This window comes from Athene noctua, chromosome 8, assembly GCF_965140245.1.
Source record: "Athene noctua chromosome 8, bAthNoc1.hap1.1, whole genome shotgun sequence".
NCBI classification, from domain to species: domain Eukaryota; kingdom Metazoa; phylum Chordata; class Aves; order Strigiformes; family Strigidae; genus Athene; species Athene noctua.
In genome coordinates this window covers 19,056,376-19,079,348 of record NC_134044.1, presented here as the reverse complement: position 1 = coordinate 19,079,348, position 22,973 = coordinate 19,056,376, and the positions used below count along the sequence as shown (strand labels likewise).

The 22,973-nt window shown below is 47.4% G+C and overlaps 1 protein-coding gene across 3 annotated transcripts in view; it reads right to left on the bottom strand.

The window, feature by feature from the left end:
- Positions 1-22,973, bottom strand: part of DIS3L2 (DIS3 like 3'-5' exoribonuclease 2) — a 193,938-nt gene that overhangs the window by 36,680 nt on the left and 134,285 nt on the right. For all 3 annotated transcript variants that reach the window (XR_012634103.1, XM_074912793.1, XM_074912794.1), the window contains one exon: positions 3,113-3,192. Coding sequence is in view for 2 of the 3 variants with exons in the window: in XM_074912793.1 (XP_074768894.1) it covers positions 3,113-3,192 (80 nt within the window). In the remaining variant the exon portion in view is untranslated. The remainder of the gene's footprint in view (positions 1-3,112; positions 3,193-22,973) is intronic.

Here is a 22,973-nt window from a genome sequence, read left to right as displayed (position 1 = left end):
GGGGCAGTGACAGCCTCTCTCCTCCATATGGCTCCAAGTACAGCACTTGGATGGCTACTGGGACTGCCAAGTGCCATCGGATACCAATATATTATAGCAGGGGGTGGAGGGATGAGCAGCTGGCTGCTCAGCTCCTCTCCTCCTTTCAATCCAAGGCTCCCAAGACTGAGGCTGGTCTCCCCAAAGTGTCTGGCACTCAGGGTGCAACAGCGGAGTGGGCACCTGGCGAGTGTTGTGACTGTGAATGCTGCTGCAGGGAGGCAGGCAGGCAGGCGAGGGGAAGCTGCCAGGAGTGGGCAAAAATTCCTTGGCAGGGTTTTATCATTTTAGAAGGAACAAATTCCAATTGATCGCCCTTATAAGAGCCTGCATGGTACTTGCACTTCTAGCCTAAGCAATAGAAATTTTAATTGCTCTGGTAATTACACTTTCAGCAATGCTGCAGTCCTTTGTTCTGCAAGTGGGAGGCCAATATCCGCTGTTCTCCGGTGGCCCCGTCTGGCTGCAGCTTGGAACAGCATTTGCCACTTGGAGAGGAAGGGACACTCCTCCAGTGACCAGGGTGACACTGAGCCTTTCCATGCAGAGCCCTGCTCACACAGATCTCTGGGGCACTGGGCACACTCCCCAGGCCAGAATGGGTTCCCATCGTCCAGGATCACCTCAGCTTCCTCCTGTTAAAGCTGCTGCTCGAGAGCTCCAGACACTTCTGCTCCTGCCATAAGTCTGTTCCCAGCACAGGTCCCAGCCCCAACGCTCTGCCCAGGATGATGGGCTCCAGGGTGCACATTTCCAGTCTTTCCCATGCATGAGCTTGCAGCATGTCACCAGCATTTCTTCTCTGGGCTGTAAGCAGTTCCAAAACATGGTGCAGACAGAAATGTTATGCTGCTTTAACTTCTAGATACATCTTTAGATGCAGAAGAGCTGTTATCTATCCCCTTGGGTCCCAATGAGTATCGTGAAAGCCTGACTAGGCTTGGGAGAACACAAGGCCTACAATTTACCCTGGGAAATTGCTAAGGAAAAATTATCATGACAACTGCCATGCTATTGTATAGATAAGAAATTAACCCTATGAAAGGCCCAGTGCTTGAGAAGTACAGTCTCTGCTTGGCTGAGCAGGAGCCACGTCCAGTGCTTCACTACACTATTCAAATACAATGTTCTGTTGCCAATAAAGCTGCAGCACATGTGAGCTCCTCCAAAATCACTCGGGGTACAACCAGAACCGAGCACACATTTGGCTCAAGGGCACTTTACCTGCAAGAATACATCAGCCATAGCACAGACCTTCACACTTCAGTTCACTGACCAGGGATTGTTGGAGGCGCTGGGCTGCATGCACAGGGTTTAGGGGGACAAGTGTGTGCACAACTTAGCGAGGCTCTCCCTGGGAAATGGGATCCTGCTCCCCTCCAGGTTGATCAAGTAAGCTATAAAATACAAAGCATGGGGTCGTGCAGGGAGGTATAATTGCAGTTCAGATCTGTCAGACATGCACAAAGTCTGGGTTTACTTGCAGTTGCACTCATCCTGCCCGTATCGTATTTTTCCAATCCATGATCCCGGCTGGCATGGCTCGGGGTGGCTCGGCTCCCACGCTTGCCAGAAACACAGGTCACAGCCATACATCTCTAAAGCAACAGCTGCCAACATGCCGCAGCTACTTTGTCACATGCTGGACCACTCACAGCTAAAAGTGAAGTTTCCAAGCGGAACTGCTATTGGCCTTAGCGCTTAAACAAAATAGCTCCACTCCCATCCCTGGAGTTTCCTCAAACAATAGCACAAAACACCCATTGGAACCCGGGAGAGAAGGCAGAAGAAAACACGGCTGCTGATACTTGAGATATACGTCACACAATTAGAAACACCGAATCTATAAACATCTTTAACAAACCCAATAGGGCTGCGGGTTTTCTTTTCCTCACTGTCCATTGTGTGCCATCGCCTTTAAAAACCTCAAAAACAAACACTCTTCCCTTGTTGCTTTTATGCTTTGGCACTGAACTGCACGTTTCCCTGTTAGCTTGGTGGTGCTGGGGGGACCACCTCTGCTCATCCGTGCCTCTGGGGCTGGGATAACTGGGGTGGGACTGTGTACCACCTGCTAATCGCCCATCCACAGGTGGGAAGGATTCTCCCAGAAATTATCTCCCTTCTCGTTTAAACATTGAGATTTCTCAGCTTAGAATGACATAGATGCTGTTTGTGGAGGGCCCTCTTCTTGTCAGGACTGTTCTCATCAGCATTTCAGAGCAGATCTAATACAGGCTGTTCCATTCATTGACAGTTTCGTATACCCTCCTTTTTTAGGTTAACCTTCAACAACTGGCAAGAAGCAGAACTATATGGGTGGAGGTAACAGGCTATGGATTTATGACTAAGTAACCCAACGCGAACACAGAAATATCCTGAACTGTGCTGCTGCTGTCAATTTGATAATGAGAATGTGATTTGAAATAAAAACATCTTGGGTGCCAATTCACTACAGCAGCTAGTAAAAATAGGCAGAATACCTAGAAATTGAGGACTCTGTGCTCCAAACACATCCAAAGCTTGAATATCATATGGTACCTTATAAAAACAGAGCGCGTGGCTGCACTGAAGCTACAGTACCACTAATGAAAGGCCACTCAGTGAACCCACGCATGAGTTTTAGCAAAGAGCATGAAGTGCTGTGTGTCTGTAGCTGAGCAGAGGTGAGGACTGCCCTCTTTGATGCTCTGCAGCCTTTGGATGCTTATCCCCAGCCCACACTCTCAGAGTCACGCCAGCACAAAGCAAGTGCAGGGTCTGAGTTGCAAACACCCCTGGGCAAATCCTGGGTGAGTTCTGCCAGAGCCTGTGATACCCAAGACCTGGCCTTTTTAGTCAAATAAAAGCAGCTTTTAAATGCTGCAGAAAAAAAGGGGCTGCAGGGCATTGTGTATTTTAAAGGATCCGGCCTTTACAGGAACTCTTCCCAGTTTCAGATTAAGCCTGAAGCCTACTTCAATCTACTTTTTAAGTGGTACAAGCAGTTGTGATCCCTCTGCCAGAGGGCAGGGCAGTCTCCTTTCAATGCACTTTCTCCTATCTGCTGCATGCAATCTTCCGCAGGACTTACTTGTTGCTGTCGCGGTATTGATAGATATAACAGCCTTGAGGCATCCCACTCTCCTGGTCCAAGGTAAACGAGAGCTTCAACTGCAGAGAGGAGAGGAGGTGGGGGAGAATGAAAACAGAGAGAGAGAAAAAAAAAAACAAAACAAAACAACATTTTAGGCTCTCAGTCATCACACCAACTTCAAGCGAGGCTTGTGGGAGAAAGCTTAACTCACCAAGACTGACACGCAAACACCGTGGCCTGGAACATACCGCAGGGTTCCAAACCTCAGGGAAAAGTCACATGCATTGCAGAAACCTCTCGCTTTTTCCACCCTTTGTTACTATAAAGTGTTTGTGGTTCTTCTGAAATGCATGGGTCATAACAGTTCACCCCTCCAAACCCACCCACACACACCACCCTTCACCAAAGCGATTGCGGTTCCCCTCAGACACTAAAGAAATGAGCCTTCTCCATCGGCAGCTGTAGTTCCCACGAGTCTTTCTCTGAAAACTTTCCCGGCTCCATCTCGTTTCTCCAGTGCATTAGAACAGAAGAGAAACCACAGAGGGAAAGGTGACAGATTTTTCCTTCTGTGCAGAGTTATTAAAGAGCTGTTAGAAGGGTTTGCAGTTTGGATCTGTGTCCGGCAGGAGGCTATGATGTGACCTGGAAGATGCTTTCTTTGCAGCTCCAAGAAGGCGTTCGGCAAGGGCTTTCAGATTTCAAACACGGCTCATTTTATTTAAGGGGGAAAAATGAATCCTCTTTCAACAAGCAACAGATCAGTTCTGCAAGGAGACTTTTTTGCTGAAAATGTCTCCAGTGATTTTATACACTGAACTGCCTAGAAAAAAGCATGGGAGTGAGCCCTGCAACAGCCTTGCACATCCAAGCAGCCCCTCATTCCCCAGGAGGAGGCTGCTGTCCCCAAGACCAGTGTCCCACCAGCTCCCACAGCCACAAGGTGCAGGCCCCCTGCTCTGCAAAAGGGCTGCAGACCCTGACCAGGGGTCAGCAAGGTGGGTAAGAGGGGCAGCATCCTTCAGAGGAGGTAGCTGCCATCTTTATGCACTGAGAACTTTGGCTCTTTTGGGGTCACAGAGATTACTAACAGCAGGGCTGTTACCACTGCTGGATCATGCAGGACTCTTGAAACCGTCTGGGAAGACCATCACAAGGGCTAAAAGTCAAAGGAGGTTTGTTATGATGAGCCCAACCTTTTTAAACAGGGAGAAGAAGAGAGAGCAGTGTTGAGCCACTTCATTTGATCACAGACTCCTCTCCTCTGGGCTCCAAGGAAATTGCTAACTCAAATTAATGGCTTATTCAGGAATGAAAACAGAATTAAAACATCTTTCTCCCGCAGGCTGTTAAGAAACCCCGTGCACTGAATCTTTAGATGGTGCACTGATTTTCCCATCCCTAAAGGGTAGCAAAGTCATACGTTGTGCTCTCACTGACCCAAATAAAACTGCATACCATGAAATCATCAAAAAATTCCCATCTTGGATACCAAGTTAAGAACTAAGTACCAGGCTGAGGTCAAATCCAGCTGATCTCCCTTGACTTCTATGCCCCTGACTCTGTAAGCCATTCTGAAACACACGCTCCTGAAACAACATGTAACACGTGTCCGTGGTACATGTATCACAATTCACACCGCTGTCCAGACAGCAACCTCTTATGTTCTCCACAACACCCCCTTCCTGCAAGCTCTGATCTTACTCCAGCCTTGCAGGTTACTCATGTTCATTTTGGCGACCAGTGTCTAAGGCAGGACTAGCAGTGCTGGCTGGGGATGCTTCTTCTGGCCGAGTTCCATGAAGCCAGGCTGTGGCTCCAGCCTCTCCGGATGCTACGATGGCACATGGCAGCTACCCCACAGGAGCAGGAGGTCAGCAAGAAACAAACCACCTCCTCAAGGGAGACGAGCGATCTCCTTGCTGGCCATATGTGGTCCATAATCAGGATCCTCCCAAGTGAGATGCTCTGGTTTGGGGAACTGAAGGAGGAACTGTGAACTGCCCAAAGACATTTTTCTGGGCCAGGTTTTTCAAAGCTTTCCTGCTAGAATATCAGGAAGCACCTCTGAGGCAAAAGGGACAGCAGTTATCTTAGGCACAGCTCCACCTGGTCCTATGCTTTCAGGAACGGGCACCACACTGTGGAATTACTAAAGAAACAAGAAAGAAAGTGCAAAATTGGGCAAAAGTGTGGCTTTGGTCACTTTCAACAGTAATTCTGATAAGGACAAACTCAGAAGTGGCTGAGCCTCTTGTTTGCAGCTCTCAGCTAAGTGGGTTTTGGACTTGCAGTAACTGAGCATCTCTGGTTACAGCTCACCTGGGCTCTGGGACCCCAGCACCGCTCAGGGCTGGAGCCAGCGCTGTGCAAGGAGACAAGACCAGGGGAACGGAAGGAAGGAAAAGGGCTGGGAAGGAAAACAGCCTTGTTTGGACAGGCTGCTGGGGAAAGCTGTGGGGCAATCAGGTATGGGAGGGTGACCTTTCTGCTATCTGGGAGGACAGGGTCCCATGGAACCCACCTACCCAAAAAGGAAAGATCACAGTTCCCAAAGATAACATGCTTTCAACTTTCTGTTATTTTAACCCTTCTTTGGCTGCTTATGGTATTCCAGACAAATAAAACACACCCTGCTTGGCAGGCTCAGCCATCTCTGCTACCCACCAGTGCCAGCAAGGCCTGTGTAACAGGGGCTATACACAGCTTGACCATCTGGGGCAATACTGTCAGGCAAAAGGATGCTGCTGTCATCCACAGTGATAAAAGGACCCCTCTCGGAGAAATGTCAGGGTCAGGCTGTCACACGGAGAGATGTGTAACTAAAGGTCTGTCCCAGAGCCCATAGCTCAAGGCAGCTGTGCTGTCACTGATGCACAAACCCCTGCTCTTCTGCAGAGCTGCCCTGCTGATGCACTGTCATGGTCAGCCAGGAGGGGGAAGAGGGGACCTGTGGTTGTCACCCAGGCCAGAAGTCCTTACAGATCCCGAGTGAACAGCCAAGCTTTGGCTGTGCAGCCGGAGGCCCCAGGCGAAACTGGTAAGGCAGGTTGAGAAGGACTAGCTGAACGCTGCCAGGAGGCACACTGGGATGCAGAGGCCATAAGCTTCCTACTAAGCTTAAAAGGTTGTCCACATCCACTCTATATCACGTAGCTGCCATTGGAGCCCCAGGAGTGCTCCACTGACCACCCACGGACATGTGCCCACTTCTGCAGGGCCGTACTCAGCTGCGAAGGCATTTATGTTCTCTGGCATCTCAGTGCTTTGGAAGCCCTGCTTCACAGATTTTTCCTCTTATGTTAAAGCTAATCTATGAGGCACCCGCTGCCACAGACCTCCAAGAGCAAAACTGAAGTGTTGTTTCCCAGCTCTCTGCATACCCTGCACTGCTGCTTCTCTCTGGTCCTACCTTCTCCAGCAGCTGCCCTTTCCTGTTGCCTTCATTCACTAAGCACAAAACCTCTGGTTACTTCTAAATTCAAGAAGGTTGCAGGGCAAGGCTGGGGGCAGGAGAGATGTCAGGAGCTGATCGACCACTTTATCATTCCTCTTACTTCTGCTACAGCAATGTCACGAGACATCCAGAGCCCTACACAACAAACAGGCTTTTGCAATCGTCCCTCGAGGCACAGCTTTAACTCTTAACCAATTTGACAACATTGCTCCAACACCACGTGCGGCTTTGAAGCTCCTTTTTTTGCGTGTCAGAGTTTCTTGTCAGAATGCAAAGGCTTACTGTAAAGCCAGCAAACAAACTAATACCAAGACAAAGGAAAGGGCACTGCCCTTCAAAATACCAGATTTTATGCCTGCAGGGGCAATGAAGGACTGAGGTTTCTTACAGAAATGCAAGTACAGGGTGACCCCATCACAAGGAAGGCTCATCAGATCAAGGGATCTTCACCATTAAGCATATGAGATAATTTAATTTTACAAGACACTGCTGGGCTTCACTGGGAGAGGAGGGGGAGAGGAAGGGGAGAGGAAATTTCCCAGCACCGTACTGCAGTGCGATTTGGCTTGCACTGCCCCCTTTGGTTGCACAGCCCTGGAGCTCACATGCTAATAAAGATCCCTTTCCACTTCAATAGCTTTGCACATAAAGAAACGCTCGGCATGGTGTGTGCGTGAACTCAATGGGAAAGGGACCTGGAACGTAGCCATGCTGAGAACAGAGTGCTGCCTACCAGGCAAGCCCCATCAATAATTGAGACGTCAGAGGCACAGGGAGGTGTTGTGAATAAGAGCTGTCAAAAGGAGTAATTGGGATCCGTGTGGATACAGTGATGGATAGGCTCACTCACCACCAGACACAAATGCAATACACCCAAACAGAAGAGGAGCAGGGCACTGAAATTCAAAGGGGCTGGGGCAGGCTGTTTGATGGGCAGGACGTTGTTGCCTCCATGGAGGGGCCCATCGCACCTAAGGTACCAAGCAGGTGCGGGCACGCTATCCTGTGAGTGGTCAGTGGAGCAAGAGCATGTACTCAGAGCATGTGGCTGATCCTTGGTAATGTTTGGTGGCACATACTGCAGGCTCGAGGTGAAGGTAATGCCACCTCCTTAAGAAAAGTCATCTTGAGGAATCTCCTGCCCACAGTGGTCACTGAGGGCTGTGTGCACATACACTTGTTTGTGCAATGGCTCCACGCTTTGGATTAGTAACATCCTCCTCCTGCTCTTTACTCCTACATACTTAAACCCAGCAGATGATGCAGCTGGCTGACAGGGGGATGGTCCTTGCTCCTCCTTGTTCCTCCACCCATCAGACACCAACATGCTTCACCTGCACCCAAGGGTTCCCACATTCCCCCTGACAGTGGTGAGCAGGCACCAAACCAGCACACAAACATGAGACACCAGCAAAGGCAGGAGGGTTCAGGGCAGCTGCCCTTCAGTGCACCGACAGCTCTGTGCTGCCCGATCCCTGTAGGGACCCAGTGCCCTGCTCAGGCAGACAGGCCTTGGTGAGGGGTATGGTGGAAGATGCCTACATCTTGGGGCTTCCTCCATCACAGCAAGAAAGGGGCTTTTCAGAAAGGGGGAGCTGTGCTTAACACTGTCATGGACCTCCAGGCTTGCCTGGGCTTCAGTGCAGGCTGCAGCCGTCCTCACTTTAAAGAAAGTTTTAGACCTGCAGCAATTAGGGGCCCAGTCATGCGATAAAGCCTGGTAGCTCCAACAAGGAGAGAGCATGAGGAGCAGCCTTCTGGCTGCTGAAATGCTGCCAGTACCTATATTGACCTGACTGGGCAAATTCTGCGTGCCCCTTGAGTAAATGGTTTGGCTTGGATCCCCCCGTTCTCAGCCTTGGCTCTGAGCAGCAAACCTCTGTCATTAGACGAAGTTTTCTCTAAACAGGCACTGTATCAGAGAGGTATTATCGATTCAACTGAGTAACCTGGTCAAAGATTTCAGATGTCTCAATTCTGGGGCAATGTAAGGGCATGCTTTGGCCAGCCTTAGTTATAACTGTTTAAGGTTAATTCCACCCATGTAGTGGGGTGTTCAAGAAGAGTTCACCCAGGGCAAGAAGAAGAGGCAGAACACAAGCCTCCAAGACAACAACCATGGGACTGGATCTAAAGATTACACTGAGAACAGTCTCCTGAAAGGCAGGGGTTCTTTTCTACCCTTGACACTCATTAAATTTTAACCCCATTTGCATGGAAGTCTAAAAAGACTGGTATCAGCTCCCTCTCAGAATAAAGGCTCTCCTCTCCAGCAAGCTCTAGAAAGCTTTTTAAGAATAATCTTAGTCATCAAGCAGGTTTTTATGCCCTGCCCAAACTTTGGTTTTGACCCGAAAAAAAATAGCCCTGAAGTCCTGACACTCACTTTTAAAACCACAAAAAACGAGCCATGCTCCAGGAACATAATCACAGAGTTTTCTGGCACCTTGTCCTTTAAAAATACATCCATCTGCCTCCACGCAGGCCATCAAACTCAATCTTGTTCACAATGGATTTCCCAATTCCTGCGTGCTGGAAGGACTGCAGCGGTGCTGGCTGTGCCGGCTGGACGAGCCCTTACAGAAGCACAGGCTGCAAACCTCACAGCTGTGTTTTCACTTAAAGAAGCTGCTCTTGAGACCGAAGCACTTCTCCTTCTATGAGCTTTTCTATTTGCACTGCAGTTCAAAATTGCTGGAGAAAGACTCTGGGTAGAGGCTGAAGAACATGTGGTAAGGACAAGGATGGGGCTAATAAAGGAGAGGCCAAAAGTCCTACAGTGGAAAAAGAGGAAAGAGAAGGAAACTTGCTACCAGCTCAACTAGTTACCTCTCACACTGAGTTGGGGTGGTCCTTCCCTTTTGGCTTTGCAAATGTTTGGCCAATCTCAACACCTGGTTACAGGACTGCTGTTGCTACTTGTTCCAAATCCTGAACTGGTCCTAAACTGGTCCAATGTCACCCACTGCCTCCTCAGTGAGACCCCTTCTCCCCATCCCTAAACACACATTTTCCAGGTGAAGGTTTGAATTCTTTAAAGGGCTCCTAAGGCTGTCCTTGCTGTCCTGTGTCCTCCACATGGCTGATCTTCAGGAGACAGACAAAAGCAGAGAGATAAAATCAGCTGTCCCATAAGCCTGCTCCTCAGGAAAAGTGCTCAGAAGGGGATGTCACTAGCAGCTGCTCTTCTCCCCTCTTTCTGTCCCACTGTCATCATTCCTGAGACATCTAGATTCCCCCATCTGAAATGTAGAGCAGGCACAGGAAGGAATCAGCAAGGAACATGCTGGGCACCCAGCATGCTCCACAGCCAGCCAACACACGTGTCCTGGAGCTCCTGGGTGTGAGATGATGGTGCTGTGTTTGACAGAAACTCCTCACCAGCCTTGCCCCCTTTCACAGGAGACAAGAACAACTGGGTGTAAATGGGCAGCAGAGCAAAGGCTGACTTATCTCTGGGGGTGAGATCTCCTTTCCATTCCTGCTTTACTTCTCAGTTTTGGGGTCCCCTGTGTAGAAGGGTTCTCTCTTACTTGCAACAATACAACTCATCACCTTGAGTTTTACTCAGTCTGCATCACCCAAGCTGTACATCTCTCCAATGGCTCTTCCCTCTCAGGACACTAGCCAGCAAACTACCTCTGCTAACAGGCTACAAGATCCATGCATGTGGCTAAAGGACAATGTCAACCTAAAACCCAGTCCAGCCTAGGAAAAGGAGCTGAAACTCATTTGGGGTACTACTCTGGCCTGAATTCCTCTGCTCATTTCTATTTCATAATCCTATAGTTTACTCAAATGCTATCCTTCTGCTGCTGCCTGCATTATACAGCTGCATAAAATACATGCAAAGCCAGTGAATCCCTGATGGGATTAGTTTACACAGTAAGTAATTACTAAATTATCCCACAGGCTGCAGCAGGCCTTGCTCTTCAAACATCTCCTCTGGGATACAGCAAGGACCCTGGGGTCTTCCCATCACGGGAGAGAAGTTACTAATGCATGTTCCTTAGCATATATGAGGCTGCTCTGTTGTTGTCTAGTGGCCCCCAAAACCTCTGCTACAGGTGGTCAAGCAGTACAGCAAAACCAGAAAGAGGCATGGCTGGATCCTTTGCAAAGACACACAGATGCTGTCATCAAAATGGCAAGCTGGCATCATACCCTTGACTTTTATTTCACAGATGTAAGTCAAACCTGAAGAGCCTTTCTGGAAAGACAGGGCAGAAGACCACTTTCACTACTTGGCAAAAATATAAACTGCAAATGAATTTATTTTTAAGCATTCACACTTGCTGGCATTAGAGGTTTTGAAAGCAATCCATGAAGAAATGGATCCAGATTTATTTAGAAAGAAGAGCTGAATACTTCTATTCATTTTATAATTTATAAACTGGATTAGTTCATTATCTAGATGCATGATTAGGAAACCACATGACTAAAATACAGGTTATGCAATTGCAAAGGGTTTACACTGGTGGATTAAAAATACCTTTTTCAGAAGCTAACAAATTGTGACACTGCACCACATGCTCTAGACCACTAGGGAACTGTCAGTGAACTTAGAAGTATTTTCTACATAAACACCAATTTTACAATGAAAGCAAAACATCCCTAAAATTGTGACACTAACAAGATACATGCCAAATGTCACTGCTTGGCCATTTTCTGTTACTCGGACCCTGTCTCCCAGCCCCTCCTTAAAGCACTCCTGGCTCTTGTGCTTCTCCCAGCCCTGCTGGTGCTCTGACAAAAGACAATTTCACTGATTTCATCTTCTGCAATAATGGAGCCTCCACAAGCTGGGCTTTACCAGCCTCAGTAGACTCAATAGGTTTTGGGCTGCAGAAAATTCTTGCATTTTGAAGACTGATGACGACTACAGGCCTTATGGGACATGGGGGAACAGGTAGGTCCTGCCCAGTCCCAATGACCTCTTCTTCACCTGGGAGATATGGAAATTCACTTGGGAAAGCAGGAACTTGGGAGAGAAGGATGATCAAGAAAGACTCTAGTAAGAGGCTAGATTGCAATCAGGAATTTGAAACAACTCCAGAGACTCCTGGGGAGGCAGGACTGACCTTTCTCAAAGCAATTAGAGTTGCCAGCAAGTGTAGTTTCCCTGTCCATGCAGAAGTTGATGGCTGGAGGGCAGCACTCAGACACTGCGTACCTCATCAGAGTGTTAAAATTCCCCAGGAGAGACTGGAGGTCAACAGCCAGAGGCCAGGGGAGCAGCACAGGGACTTCTAACAGGTGTGAACAGGAACAGGCAAGACCAGGGTCTGCTGCATGAGAGGAGAGATGGGAAGTGCAGCCACTGACATCACACTGCCAAAGCCCACAGGCACCAGCAGCTGGGGCAGAGCCTGGAGAAGGGGAGTGCAACACCAGCAGCACCTGCCACTGACACCCAGGACTGAGAGAGACCCTGGGCCTCATAATCCCCAGCTCGTCGAAAAGCTCACTGTACAACAGGGGCTGGCAGGGCAGCAAATACATCCACTGCTCTAAAAATCCTGGAGCAAACAGACCAGCCAAGTGAGTTAAAGTAACCCTGAAAAAAAAGGAAATATTTCTCACTATTAACAAGGAGAGAAACTTTAGGCATACAGCTGACATAAAATTTCCCCTAAGCTGACAAGTGTCAGCAGCTGAACAGACAGGCATTTCTGTGCAGCCACAGTGCCTGCAGCCTGCGGTTGGTCATACCCAGGACCTGAGTGCGTCTGTGGGACTGACACCAGCTTTTCACAGGTTGGGTGGTATGGAAGTCCATGTGTATACGCCATCTTGATCTGATGAAGAAAAGCAAAGCCTGATGAGAAGGGGATCCTTAAGGCATTTGTGCCCCAAACCAGCGAGAGCCTAACTTAAGAAAAGCAATTGGTGTATTCTGTGTTTGCCTTAGATGAAAAGTGACACAATCAAGTGAAAACACTCTCTAAACTCGCTGCTTGGTATGACATTTTTAGAGGGTATTACAGGTAACAGGTCATTAACCCCACCTCTTGTTATTTCAGACACCTGACAGTCATGTCTGAAAACAGGTCCCAACTTACTGACCCTAGGTTTAAGCAGCCTAACGTTTAGCTTCACGCTTGGCCCTGCTATTTTGTGAGAGCCTGTGGTGAGTAGAGAACCACAGTGTGGTGAGGGTTGCAGAAGTCAGTGGCTCTCAGAGAGAGAGCAGATCCAGCCACTGATGGATGCACAGCTCTGCTAAAGAACACAGCACTGCAAGGGAAACACAGCATGCAGCTCACACGCAGGTTTTTTAATGGAAAACAGAACAAACACCAGCAATGGTATATGTTCCTTTGATGAAAAGCAAAGGGACAAACAGCCCTTCGCAAAGCACTGGATGGTTTTTGAGAGCTGCCCCAGCCTCACACCAGCGACAGAGCACAAGGCAGTGGTTACCTGAGCGGGGATGGGACACTGCGCTGTCTTCAAATGGCTCAAGTCACAGAGAAAGGCAAGGTAAGAGCTGTGGGTGCAGATGTGTCTTTGTGTGTAGCAGGAGAAAAATGGTTCAGTGTCTTTTACTGCACCTGACTATAGCACAACTCTCACCTCACCCCAAAGAGCCTTGGAGAATGCTGATAGACATTTTACAAATCAGCCTATTTTGTATCTTCCCTATGACTATTTTGTGTCTTCCCGTAATGTGCCCAGTCTTTGTCATTGCTGTTGGGAGGATACGAGGAGCCAAGGGCAGATCAAACATAGCAAATCCTATTTTAAGTTTGTTAATGCTAACTGCTCCCCCTGCTAAGCCACTAATGGAGCTGTGAGAACCCAGGAGCACAGATTAATTCGGTGCCCAGGTACTGCTTCATGCCTGGAGGGATTTCTGCAGAGTTGCACTAGAAGACAGATGAAAGCTTGTAATACCCTCCATACAAGAGATAAACCCATTAAAATATGAACAGCCCCTGTGTTGATATGATAAGAGTGTGCCAGGTAACGAGAGATACACAGTATTTCCAGGTTTAGTTATATCTGCAAGCCATTAAACTGGAGCTGAGACCATGAAGCTGCAGAATACCCTGATCACACCATGCTGATCTCAGTTTGACATTCTTCCCCATCCTCTGGGGTGCTTCTGTGAAACACCTGGCAGTTCCAAAGTCCAGTCCTAGCACTGCTGACTCAAGCTTTGCTCATTCTCTCGGGATGATCTGGACTCTCTTGCAGCTTGTTACAACCTGCCAGGACTTCAGGCAGCTGTGCCATGTCCTTGGCCAAACCTTCTCCCCCTGACACTGTCAGCAGCACAGGATGGGAAGGCATCTCCTGCCATACACACTCAGCCCACTGCCTTCTGCAGAGGATCTTCTGCGCACACCGAACCCCATAAAATACCACCCAGCATCCTGCCATGGCAGCGCCAGCTCCCTCCTCCCCGGGCAGAGGCGGGCTGTATGCCATGACCTCCTCTCCTTTACTGAACTGAATCTCATGGTGTGTCTAAGCATGGTTCTTTGGTGCAGAAGCAGGAGATCCAAAGCTTTCTAAGGACATCCCTGCCCATTCCCATGGACAGCAAGAGCTGCTGCTGTTTAGCACAACCACCAGGCTCCCCTGGGAAGGGGCTGGCTGTGTCTCAGTTGAATTCCTCTGGCAGCAACCTGTTCCCACTCACACTTTCCTAGGGACCTTGCAGCTCCGCTGTCACAGGGAAAGAAGAAAGCAGGAGTGGACAGAGGCCAGGCAACTTGTCCCTGCGAGCCCAGAGCCCGCTAGCAGCAGGACAGGCACCCTGCCCTCCAACCAACCCATGGCCAGACATCCTCCTCTGGCTCCGACGTGGCTGCACTTCAGCAGGGAAGCGATTTCTGCATGTAGATGCTTCAAAAAGGGCCCTGGCAAGGTTCACTCCAAAAAGGTGCTGTGTAAAATGTAAAGTATTTTTGTAGCGCCAAGTTGATGTCAGAGCCCACGACGCTGCTGTTGATCCCCGCGTTGGAGCGTGGGGGGTAGGATCAGTGATCTTCTTCCAGCATTAATGCACAGCAGGCTGTTTATAACTCTCTATTCCACACTGTTATTTAACATATGTAAGGGGCTTGACATGGTTTATGTTCGGTAGTTGTGGTTTCCAAGCAGTATTGCATTTCTTCAAAATGAAGATACTTAATATTTTAAAACTATTTTTAAAACCAGTCACAAATCTGCAATCTTTTACATCATTCCTCCCTCCTCCTATCAAACCCAAACCATAACACACAGTCACAGAAGATCTGCAAGCTCACGTGTGAGACCTCAGCTACAAGAAACTCATGTGTGCAGGCACACACACACACAAAGGGAAACTCAAAGCTGTAATTCAGTTAAATTGGTACAAGCTATGTTTAAGGTTTCAAAGACATCCGGGATGTAGTCCACTGTTTAGAGTTGTGGGTACCAGCACACCATATGTGGAGAAGGAGAATCTAAGAGCTGAACCAAAGCATGAAGTATTTATTTAATAATCTGCCTCAGCAAGCGTAAGGAAATTAAAAGGTTTCCTGCCCCTGGGAGTTCAGCATACTAGCAACCTGATCATGTATCATCCTAAAGTCTCATCATTGCCTTCCCTTTCCAGGACTGACCCCATCCATTCCTAAAGCAAGTCACAGCGCAACTGAATCTCTAATTCCCATTCTTAACATACCCCTCCACGAGGCAGAGTTGGCTGGGGCAGGGAAGTCTTAGAAAAAGCTTTAGAAACTATCCTTAAAAGAGAGTCTGTAAAGCACCGCTCCCTAGAAATGCCTGGCTTCTGCAGAGCATGGCAGCTCTTGTGCAGAGTTCTCTATTTTTTTGCAGTAGTTTTGCATAAATCAGACTTTCCAGTTTCCAAACTTGATGGACTTGGGGCTTTGTTGGGTTAATTTTGTCCAGTCAGTCCTGGAACTGGAGTTGTCCATACCAAAGCGGCAAGTTTTAAAGGCAGAAACCAACACCATATTTTACAGAGACAGTCAAGTTCTTATTAGTTATTTATTCCAACAATATTAAAAGGAGACACACCGCTTTCTCAGTCATTTTTCCATTCGTAGTATTTTGTTTTGTTTTTTTAAACCCATGAGCCTAATCCTTAATTTCTCTATGGAAAAGCTGGAAGAGAAATATTACAGGGATAAAGGATCAGCCTCCTAGAGCATCCACTGTGCTCGCTCACCCTTTGGAGAGGTTACTGGGTTTGTTGTTGAGCTTATTTTTTTAAATACACTCTGCAAGTAAACAAATAAATAAATATATCTCCAGGCATTGGTATTAGTTTGTGAAGGAGACCCAGACAATGCATGGGAGGCTAGAAAGGAGCCAGTAAATTCTAAGGGTGTAGAACAGGAGAGGGGATTAAGCCTGGTGATTAAATTAGACAACGCATGAATACATTCCAATGCACAACATCACTCAAGCACTGGACAAAACATATGGCAACAATGGAAAGCGCTGCCCACGAGGTCACCTTTAATATGATTAGCCATGGACGCCTGAAAGGAGATCTTCCAAGTACCAGCGTGCTAACCCTCCTTTGTGCAGGGCAGAGAAGCCCCCTCTGAAAGCCTTTGAACCCCGCACAAGGCTGCAGTGTGTTAAGGGATGTGCCCAAGTCCATTGAAAGCAGGACACAAAAAAAATGAGCCTCAAGGCCAGGCGAGCGCGCTGAGAGTGGCTTTTGTTCCCTGCTCGCAGGGCACTGGCAGGAGCCGTCCCCAGGGTGTCGTGCCTGACAGCTGGGTCACCCCACGGGCTCTCCTGTTCCGCTTGGACTTTTCAACTCCACTGGCCCACATTCACCAGCATGGCTTGCCTCTTTGAAGAGGGAGAAAGCGCCTCATCCATCACTGACACGAAGGGAGTTAATTCACTTCTTTACAACTGGAAAGGCTTTTGCTGTGAGCAGGAGGGAGTGCAGGAAGAGTAATGAAATCCAAAAGGGAGCCAAATGATGCTTTCCTCTGCTAGACGCCAGCACTGGCAGCGCTTGCTGCTGGCACAGCCTGTGGTGGGTGAAAGGAGACTCTTTTGTGGTATGCCATTAGCTACTTCCAAGGCCTCAGTTCATGTTTACCACAGCCACTGTGTTACTTCACTTGGTATTTTTTTCCAGTCCTGTTGATCACACTGCAGAACTGACCGAGTCCGTTTGGAAGCCTTGCTCACAGAAAGCAGAAACAAATTGCTTTTTGAAAGGACTATTTTTTTTTCTTCCCTAAACCAAACCTCACACTACTTTCCATAAATCCAACCTAAGGCTGAAATCCCCACTTAAAGCTAAAGAGCAGAGGTCCGTGCTAGGCTTTGCCCACTCCGGTTATGGCCCAACCGTGCCGCTCACCCCGGCGTGGGGGCAATGCCACCAGGGGTGGGAGCACCAAGCTATGCTGACCTGACTGTACTAGAGGGCATCTTGCACCCCGGCATTTGTCTGCACCACACAACACTGCAGCCACATCAAGTAAAACCCCGTTACAACGGCAGCCAGCAGGTTGTCTTGTCAGCTGCAATGAGAAGAAACACTTGATGACATTAAAGATAACCTCATGTGAGTCACTTTGCATGACTACCTTGATGTAATCAGGTGACCCTTCAGACTGCTGAACTCTACCCCAGAGGACCTTGGCACGCTTGGCCGAGTTCCTTGCAAGGTTTCTGCAAACCTTTGGTATTTCAGATTCCAGGCAATGACTAATCAGGGACACATGAGGGACAGGCCCAACAGTAAACTTCTTCCACATACTTTGTATCTGCACAGTTGGGTGGGTGAAAGTCATGGAGACAACCTCAGGAGGAACTTGTTCCGACTACACAGGGCCCAGCAGCTTCAAATGATCAATGACAAAGCAACAACAAACATGGCACAGGATCACTGCCAGCTGAGCTCCTGCTATTGCCAGGAAAAGGAAAGGATCATCTCCTAGAGCCCTTCCCAGCTTTACATTTCCAGGATGCCATAACTCTGCTCAAGCCTTGACACAGCACACCTCAGGCATCGCACTGTCACAGCTGACATTCAGCAAGCTGTGAAATGCCACCCTCTCATACCAAAGAATTGCTTTGGACCCTTCTCATAGGTCCCATAGACTCTCATGGGATCTGCCAAGACTGAAGATCAAGCCAGTTTCTAATGAAACAAGGTAGATAGAGCAGCAGCTTCATGAAGGAAGGGAAGATTTTTTTTATTTCAGACAAACAAAAAACCCCTCCCCAAACATAACTCTTTCAAAATGAAAATTAATGACAGTTGGGAGAAATGCCTGTGGTGCACCTATATCTTGGCTATTTAAGCTCTTTTCAGCAAGTCTTCCTCCTCTGAATTTATTTTGTACCCATTGCTATGCCACCACTATTACAAAGGGTACTTGCAGCAAAATCACCGATCCTCAGTGCTGGGTCCAAAGCAAGCTACAGACCTACCAGACAGCAAGAGCAAGGAAGAACCAGGCCTGGCAGCACACCAAGCCAAAGCTGTGCAAGAAACCCACCAGCCCAAAGAAGTCAGTTGTAGAAGCTGCCTGCCTTCCAACGATTTTCCTGAGGGCATGAAGCACAGATGATGTCACTTTGCCCAACTGCTTGGGGGTTAGGATAAATCCCCATGTAGTGCTCAGCTACAGATGGTAGCTCTGAACTCAAAAGAAAGAAGGTCATCAAGTTCCCCCTGAGGAGCAGCCATTTCTCCTTACAAAGGGGGCACGCAAGGGCAGGTTTAACACACACCCACCTGCTCGATTTCTTCATTCCAAGACGCATGTACAACATCTTGTTGGTCCTGACATGTGGAGACCAACTGGCTTCTGTCCTGGGCCTGACCTATGGAAACTCCATTTAGTTACCATGTTTCTATCTGGCCTCTCTCAGTATTCACTGTCTACTCTAGACTTTATCTTAAAACTCCTGGGACACTGAGTAACAGCATTCCTGCATCATGGAGAACCTCAGAGGGTTTAATACTGCTTTGCACTCTTTTAAGAAAAGATACATCCATTTGCTATCTCAGCTGGTTGCAACAGCACCATGTTCATGGTCTTCAAACCAATTTCAAGGAGCCTGTACAAATGCTTGAGAATTTGAGAAGAGATGACCACACTGCACAAGGATTTCAAGGTTGGTCCCCTGCATAAAGGTTATTTAATAGCAGCACCCCTTGGCACCATGATGGTTATGGATCCATCAATACAGCTACCTCTTACTCCTACTTAAACATGAGAAACCAGTAACCCCCCTGCTCATTTAACCACCTATATGTTGTCCACTGCCTTATTTAAAATAAACAAACCCAAAACAACTCATGAGCAAGGCAATGCAAGCACAGTATTAAAGACTATCAACCATCACTTTCAGTAATGTTTGAAAATAATAAAAAACAGAGAGCTGAAGTGAAAATTCAAAACCTCAAAGTAATTTCAACCATACATACATGAGAAGGGAAAAGTTTATACCTGATGCAACAGAAAAAATGACTCACTTTCCAAAATGCCAAAGCCTGTTTTAGTTCATTCTGTCTTCTATACCTGCTAAACACATCACTGACAAATTATTCAATAAATTGCATTTTCTTAAAAAATCCCATTTTAGCTATTTAAGCATTTTATTTCCTAGTACTGTGGGTCAGGTTCTACTCTAACATGCTAATCAGAAGTAAAGTGCTAGCTGGATCAATGAGATTTCTTCTTGGAAAAGCAAGGAGATTCTTGAGATTAAAAGAGAGACCTTGAAATTGAGGCTAATGCAGAACCTCTTGTTGATTCATGGGACTGAGTATTTCTCAGTTGGAGTGCTGGTCCCAGCATTGCCATGAGACACCCAACAAGCTCCAGCTCCGCAGTCCCCAAGGTCAGCAGGATCAGAGGGATCAAACCCACGACGCAGCCAGTTTACCTCAATTGTCAAGGAAGGCACAAATTAAATCTTGTTGTATTCAGGTTAGACTTTTTCTAAAAAAACAAAACAATAGTGACTGTTTGGCTAGTTTGTATTTATGTGACAAAACCCAGTTTTTCAAGTCCAGTTAAAGGAATTACCCTCAAAACCCCCTTCACAGTGACTTTGCATGGCTGGTTTCTTTCAGACCTCTGAAGTCTCTCAAACCACTGTAGTTCAACAAGCTTTTGAGGCTACTTTCTCACTGCCTCTTGCTTAGTTTTCAAGTGACCATCAATTTAATGGTAACCCATCACAGATGGGCAATAGACTGTCACCACCCTGGTTGGTAACTAATTAGCACAAATGCAATTTATCTGCTACCAGCCTGGATCCAAACTGGAGAAGGCATTCCCTTCAGAGGGCAAGTTAAATAGTCCTGTCAGATTTTAAGGTGTTGACAATGCAACAACTTGTGAACATGTATCGTTGGGGAGAGATGGGCATTTATGCCTCAAGATGGAAGCAGGAAGCAACAAGGAGTCTCCCACAACTGAACACAGCACTGCACAAGGAAGGAGCCCACTCAGGGAGGAGGTCTTTCTCAAATCTCAAACATGGACAAATCTCAGAAACAAGCGCAACGTGGACCAACAACCTTATCTGAGATGTCACGCTTCATGTTCCCATTTTACGCAATTACTTATTCAGGGGAAATCTACATTCTGAATTATGCCTGTACGCTTGACAACTTCCTTATTGCCATATGAAAATGTTGAGAAGGGCAAGGTAAATGATCTAGACTGCTAAAGACAGATTCAAAACCACTTGCTTTCAAAACAAAATCAAGAGGTTGCTCAACAAAATGTACTCCCAATGAATCACTGCAAACTTTAGCAGAGCATATTATTTCAGGACACATGGGCTTGGACTTGGAATGTTTAAAGATAAACCTGAAAGTGGACTTCAGCAGGCGCTGGCTTCCTCAGAGGGGGCAAGATCAGCTCCATCCTCAGGTCAGCTGCTGGTATCTTGGCTAAGACTCGTGTAGCCTCATTTCAGATGGCTGTGGAAACCACAGGTGCTTTCTGAGCTTCTTTGTACTTCAGCATCCATATGGTATGGATGAGAAAAGATAAAACATCCCAGGACTCAGGAGTGATCATGCCCAGAGACACCTGATAAAATGAGCTGTGGTCATGGAAAGCAAGAATTTTTTCTCCTCTCATTTTGGAATTGAAATGAGAAATCACAGAACTGCAACGTCTGAATCTTTCATCTCCTTCCAAATGTTGTCTTTTGTCATTATACAATTAGCCTTTCTCCCATTTACTGTTAGGTGAAACAGAACTGGCTCTGACAAAAGAGCTGCTACATCTTCACCTATGGCAGACTGATCACATTTGAAGTTACATCACTCAACACCCAGTGACTCCATCTAAAGAGAATGATGGATTAGCCATGCAGTCAGCTATAATTAATACCTGAAAAAAACCCTTGTCAAGACTCTGTTCAAATACGTGATAAACAGAATCTGAAACAAAAGACTTTCTGATGACGTCTGCTCATCGCCAGGGAAGAAAAACACCATCAACTGAAGGGCAAGACTCTCAGAACAAGGATTGTTTCCTCTGCAGAAAATGTGAAAGAATTTCCTCCCAGCACTCACCCCATATGCACCTCTATGCAAACACATGTTTTCCTTGGTTTTATCTGTCTTGCTATCAGAAACACTGAAGAACCAGTTTGTTTCTGCTTCATTGAGAACCAGTTTTTCCATCCTGAACCTCTTTCAATATAACCAGCAGAAGCCACTACTTCTCTCCCTACCAACCTCAAAAATACCAGTGAGTGGCCTGCTCAGCTGGATCAAGCACTGAATTCTCTGTTCACCTTAGCTATCAGCTTCCCATTTGGGACACATTCCACAACACTAAGCCTCTATCTGCCACAGAGGCCCTCTCATTGCCCTAAAGATGTTATTTGGCACTGAGGTCCCTATGAGTAAGTGACTCCAGGCTGCCTGTCACACAGGCATGGGCAAGACTCATCCATGTCCAGCTAGACCAGGAAACCAAGAGATGTCTACTTCATGTGTGAATTTGGAGTACCTGCAAACACCTTCAGCCCTACCCGCAGGTCAGCATATGATGACTGCCAGCTCACCCCAATTCTACAACAGCTGATCACGGACTGGATTCAATAGATAGAAAAAGTCAAGCAATTTGGAAGGTATGACAAAGTACTGACCACTGCAACCCTGTCCTGTGCAAGCAAGAAAGACTTCCATGGGATAGCAGCCCACTGGCTTGGTCCTGGCACATGTAAACAAAACCTGAGAACTGAAAGGACTGGGGAGAGAGACCACTTGTGAAACACACTGATTGCTTCTGCATTGCAGAGACATGGTGGCCACAGTTCAGCCCTTCATGCTGATGTGCCTTGTTTCTCTGCTTTGCACCATCAGAATTACCTGCTGAGAAAACTCGGATAAAAAAATCCTGACCTTAAAAGACCCCACAATAAACAGCAGAAACAAAAAAGCACCAATTCTTATTCAATAGGTGTCAGTAATAAACGTGAGAGGAAGAGTACGGTCAGTGCTGGCCTACGGCACTGGATTTGGCCTGAGAATCAGAAAAAGGCTGTCCTGCCAGCTCTGCCACTGACTCACTGCGTGAGCTCAGGCAACTGCTTCCCTTCTTCATGCCGTTCACATTGCCTGTAAGGATGGAGCTGGCCTCCCCTCTGATACTTGCTGTGAGGCTCACAGATGAAAGAAGCTGTTGCTATGCCAAACAGCATCTCAAAATTAAAGCCTAAGACCCTTTTTGTTTTGAGAAGTTTCTGAACTTGCGGATCTATGGTAGATTTAATAAAATTCAAGGGTTAAGCTGTGTTTGTTTAGAAGAAAAACACTTGTACATGACTGGCGAACTTGAATATCTGAGCTAGCGGCTGGAATACTTACTCCAGGAAGAATAAAGTCATAACCCACTCTTGCATTACTGATGGTAAATTAATGCCAGAGCACCACTGTGTGGGGAGCTCCTTCCTGGCTGTGTTTGCCCAGACATCTGGCTGCGGTGGCTCCCAGCACGATGCTCTACAGCCGAGCCCTGTGCTCCAGTGTCCGACTCCCCCCTCCTGCCAGAGCCAGCTCGACCACTTCACCACCTGCTCCTGCTGGGACACAGCTGCTCAGCTCTAAAAGAACGATCAGGGAACTGCAGGACATGTGCGACGACATCAATCCTACTCACACCCCTGGGAGGACTTCATTAAAATCCCAGGGCAAAAGATTAGATTCGTAGGGCTTTCCACTCAAAATCCTAATTTAATCAAAATATTTTAAAACCTACTGGCAACGCAAACATCTCCATGCAAGCAGAAAGATGCTCAGCCAACACAGACCTCCTCCATAACACAACCCCGCAACGCCTCCTTCCTGCGCGCATCCTCGGCGTGTGTGCAAACTGCCCGATCTGAGCCATTAGCTCTTCCTGACGACAATGATGACATTTCATATTTGCCTGCAAAGTA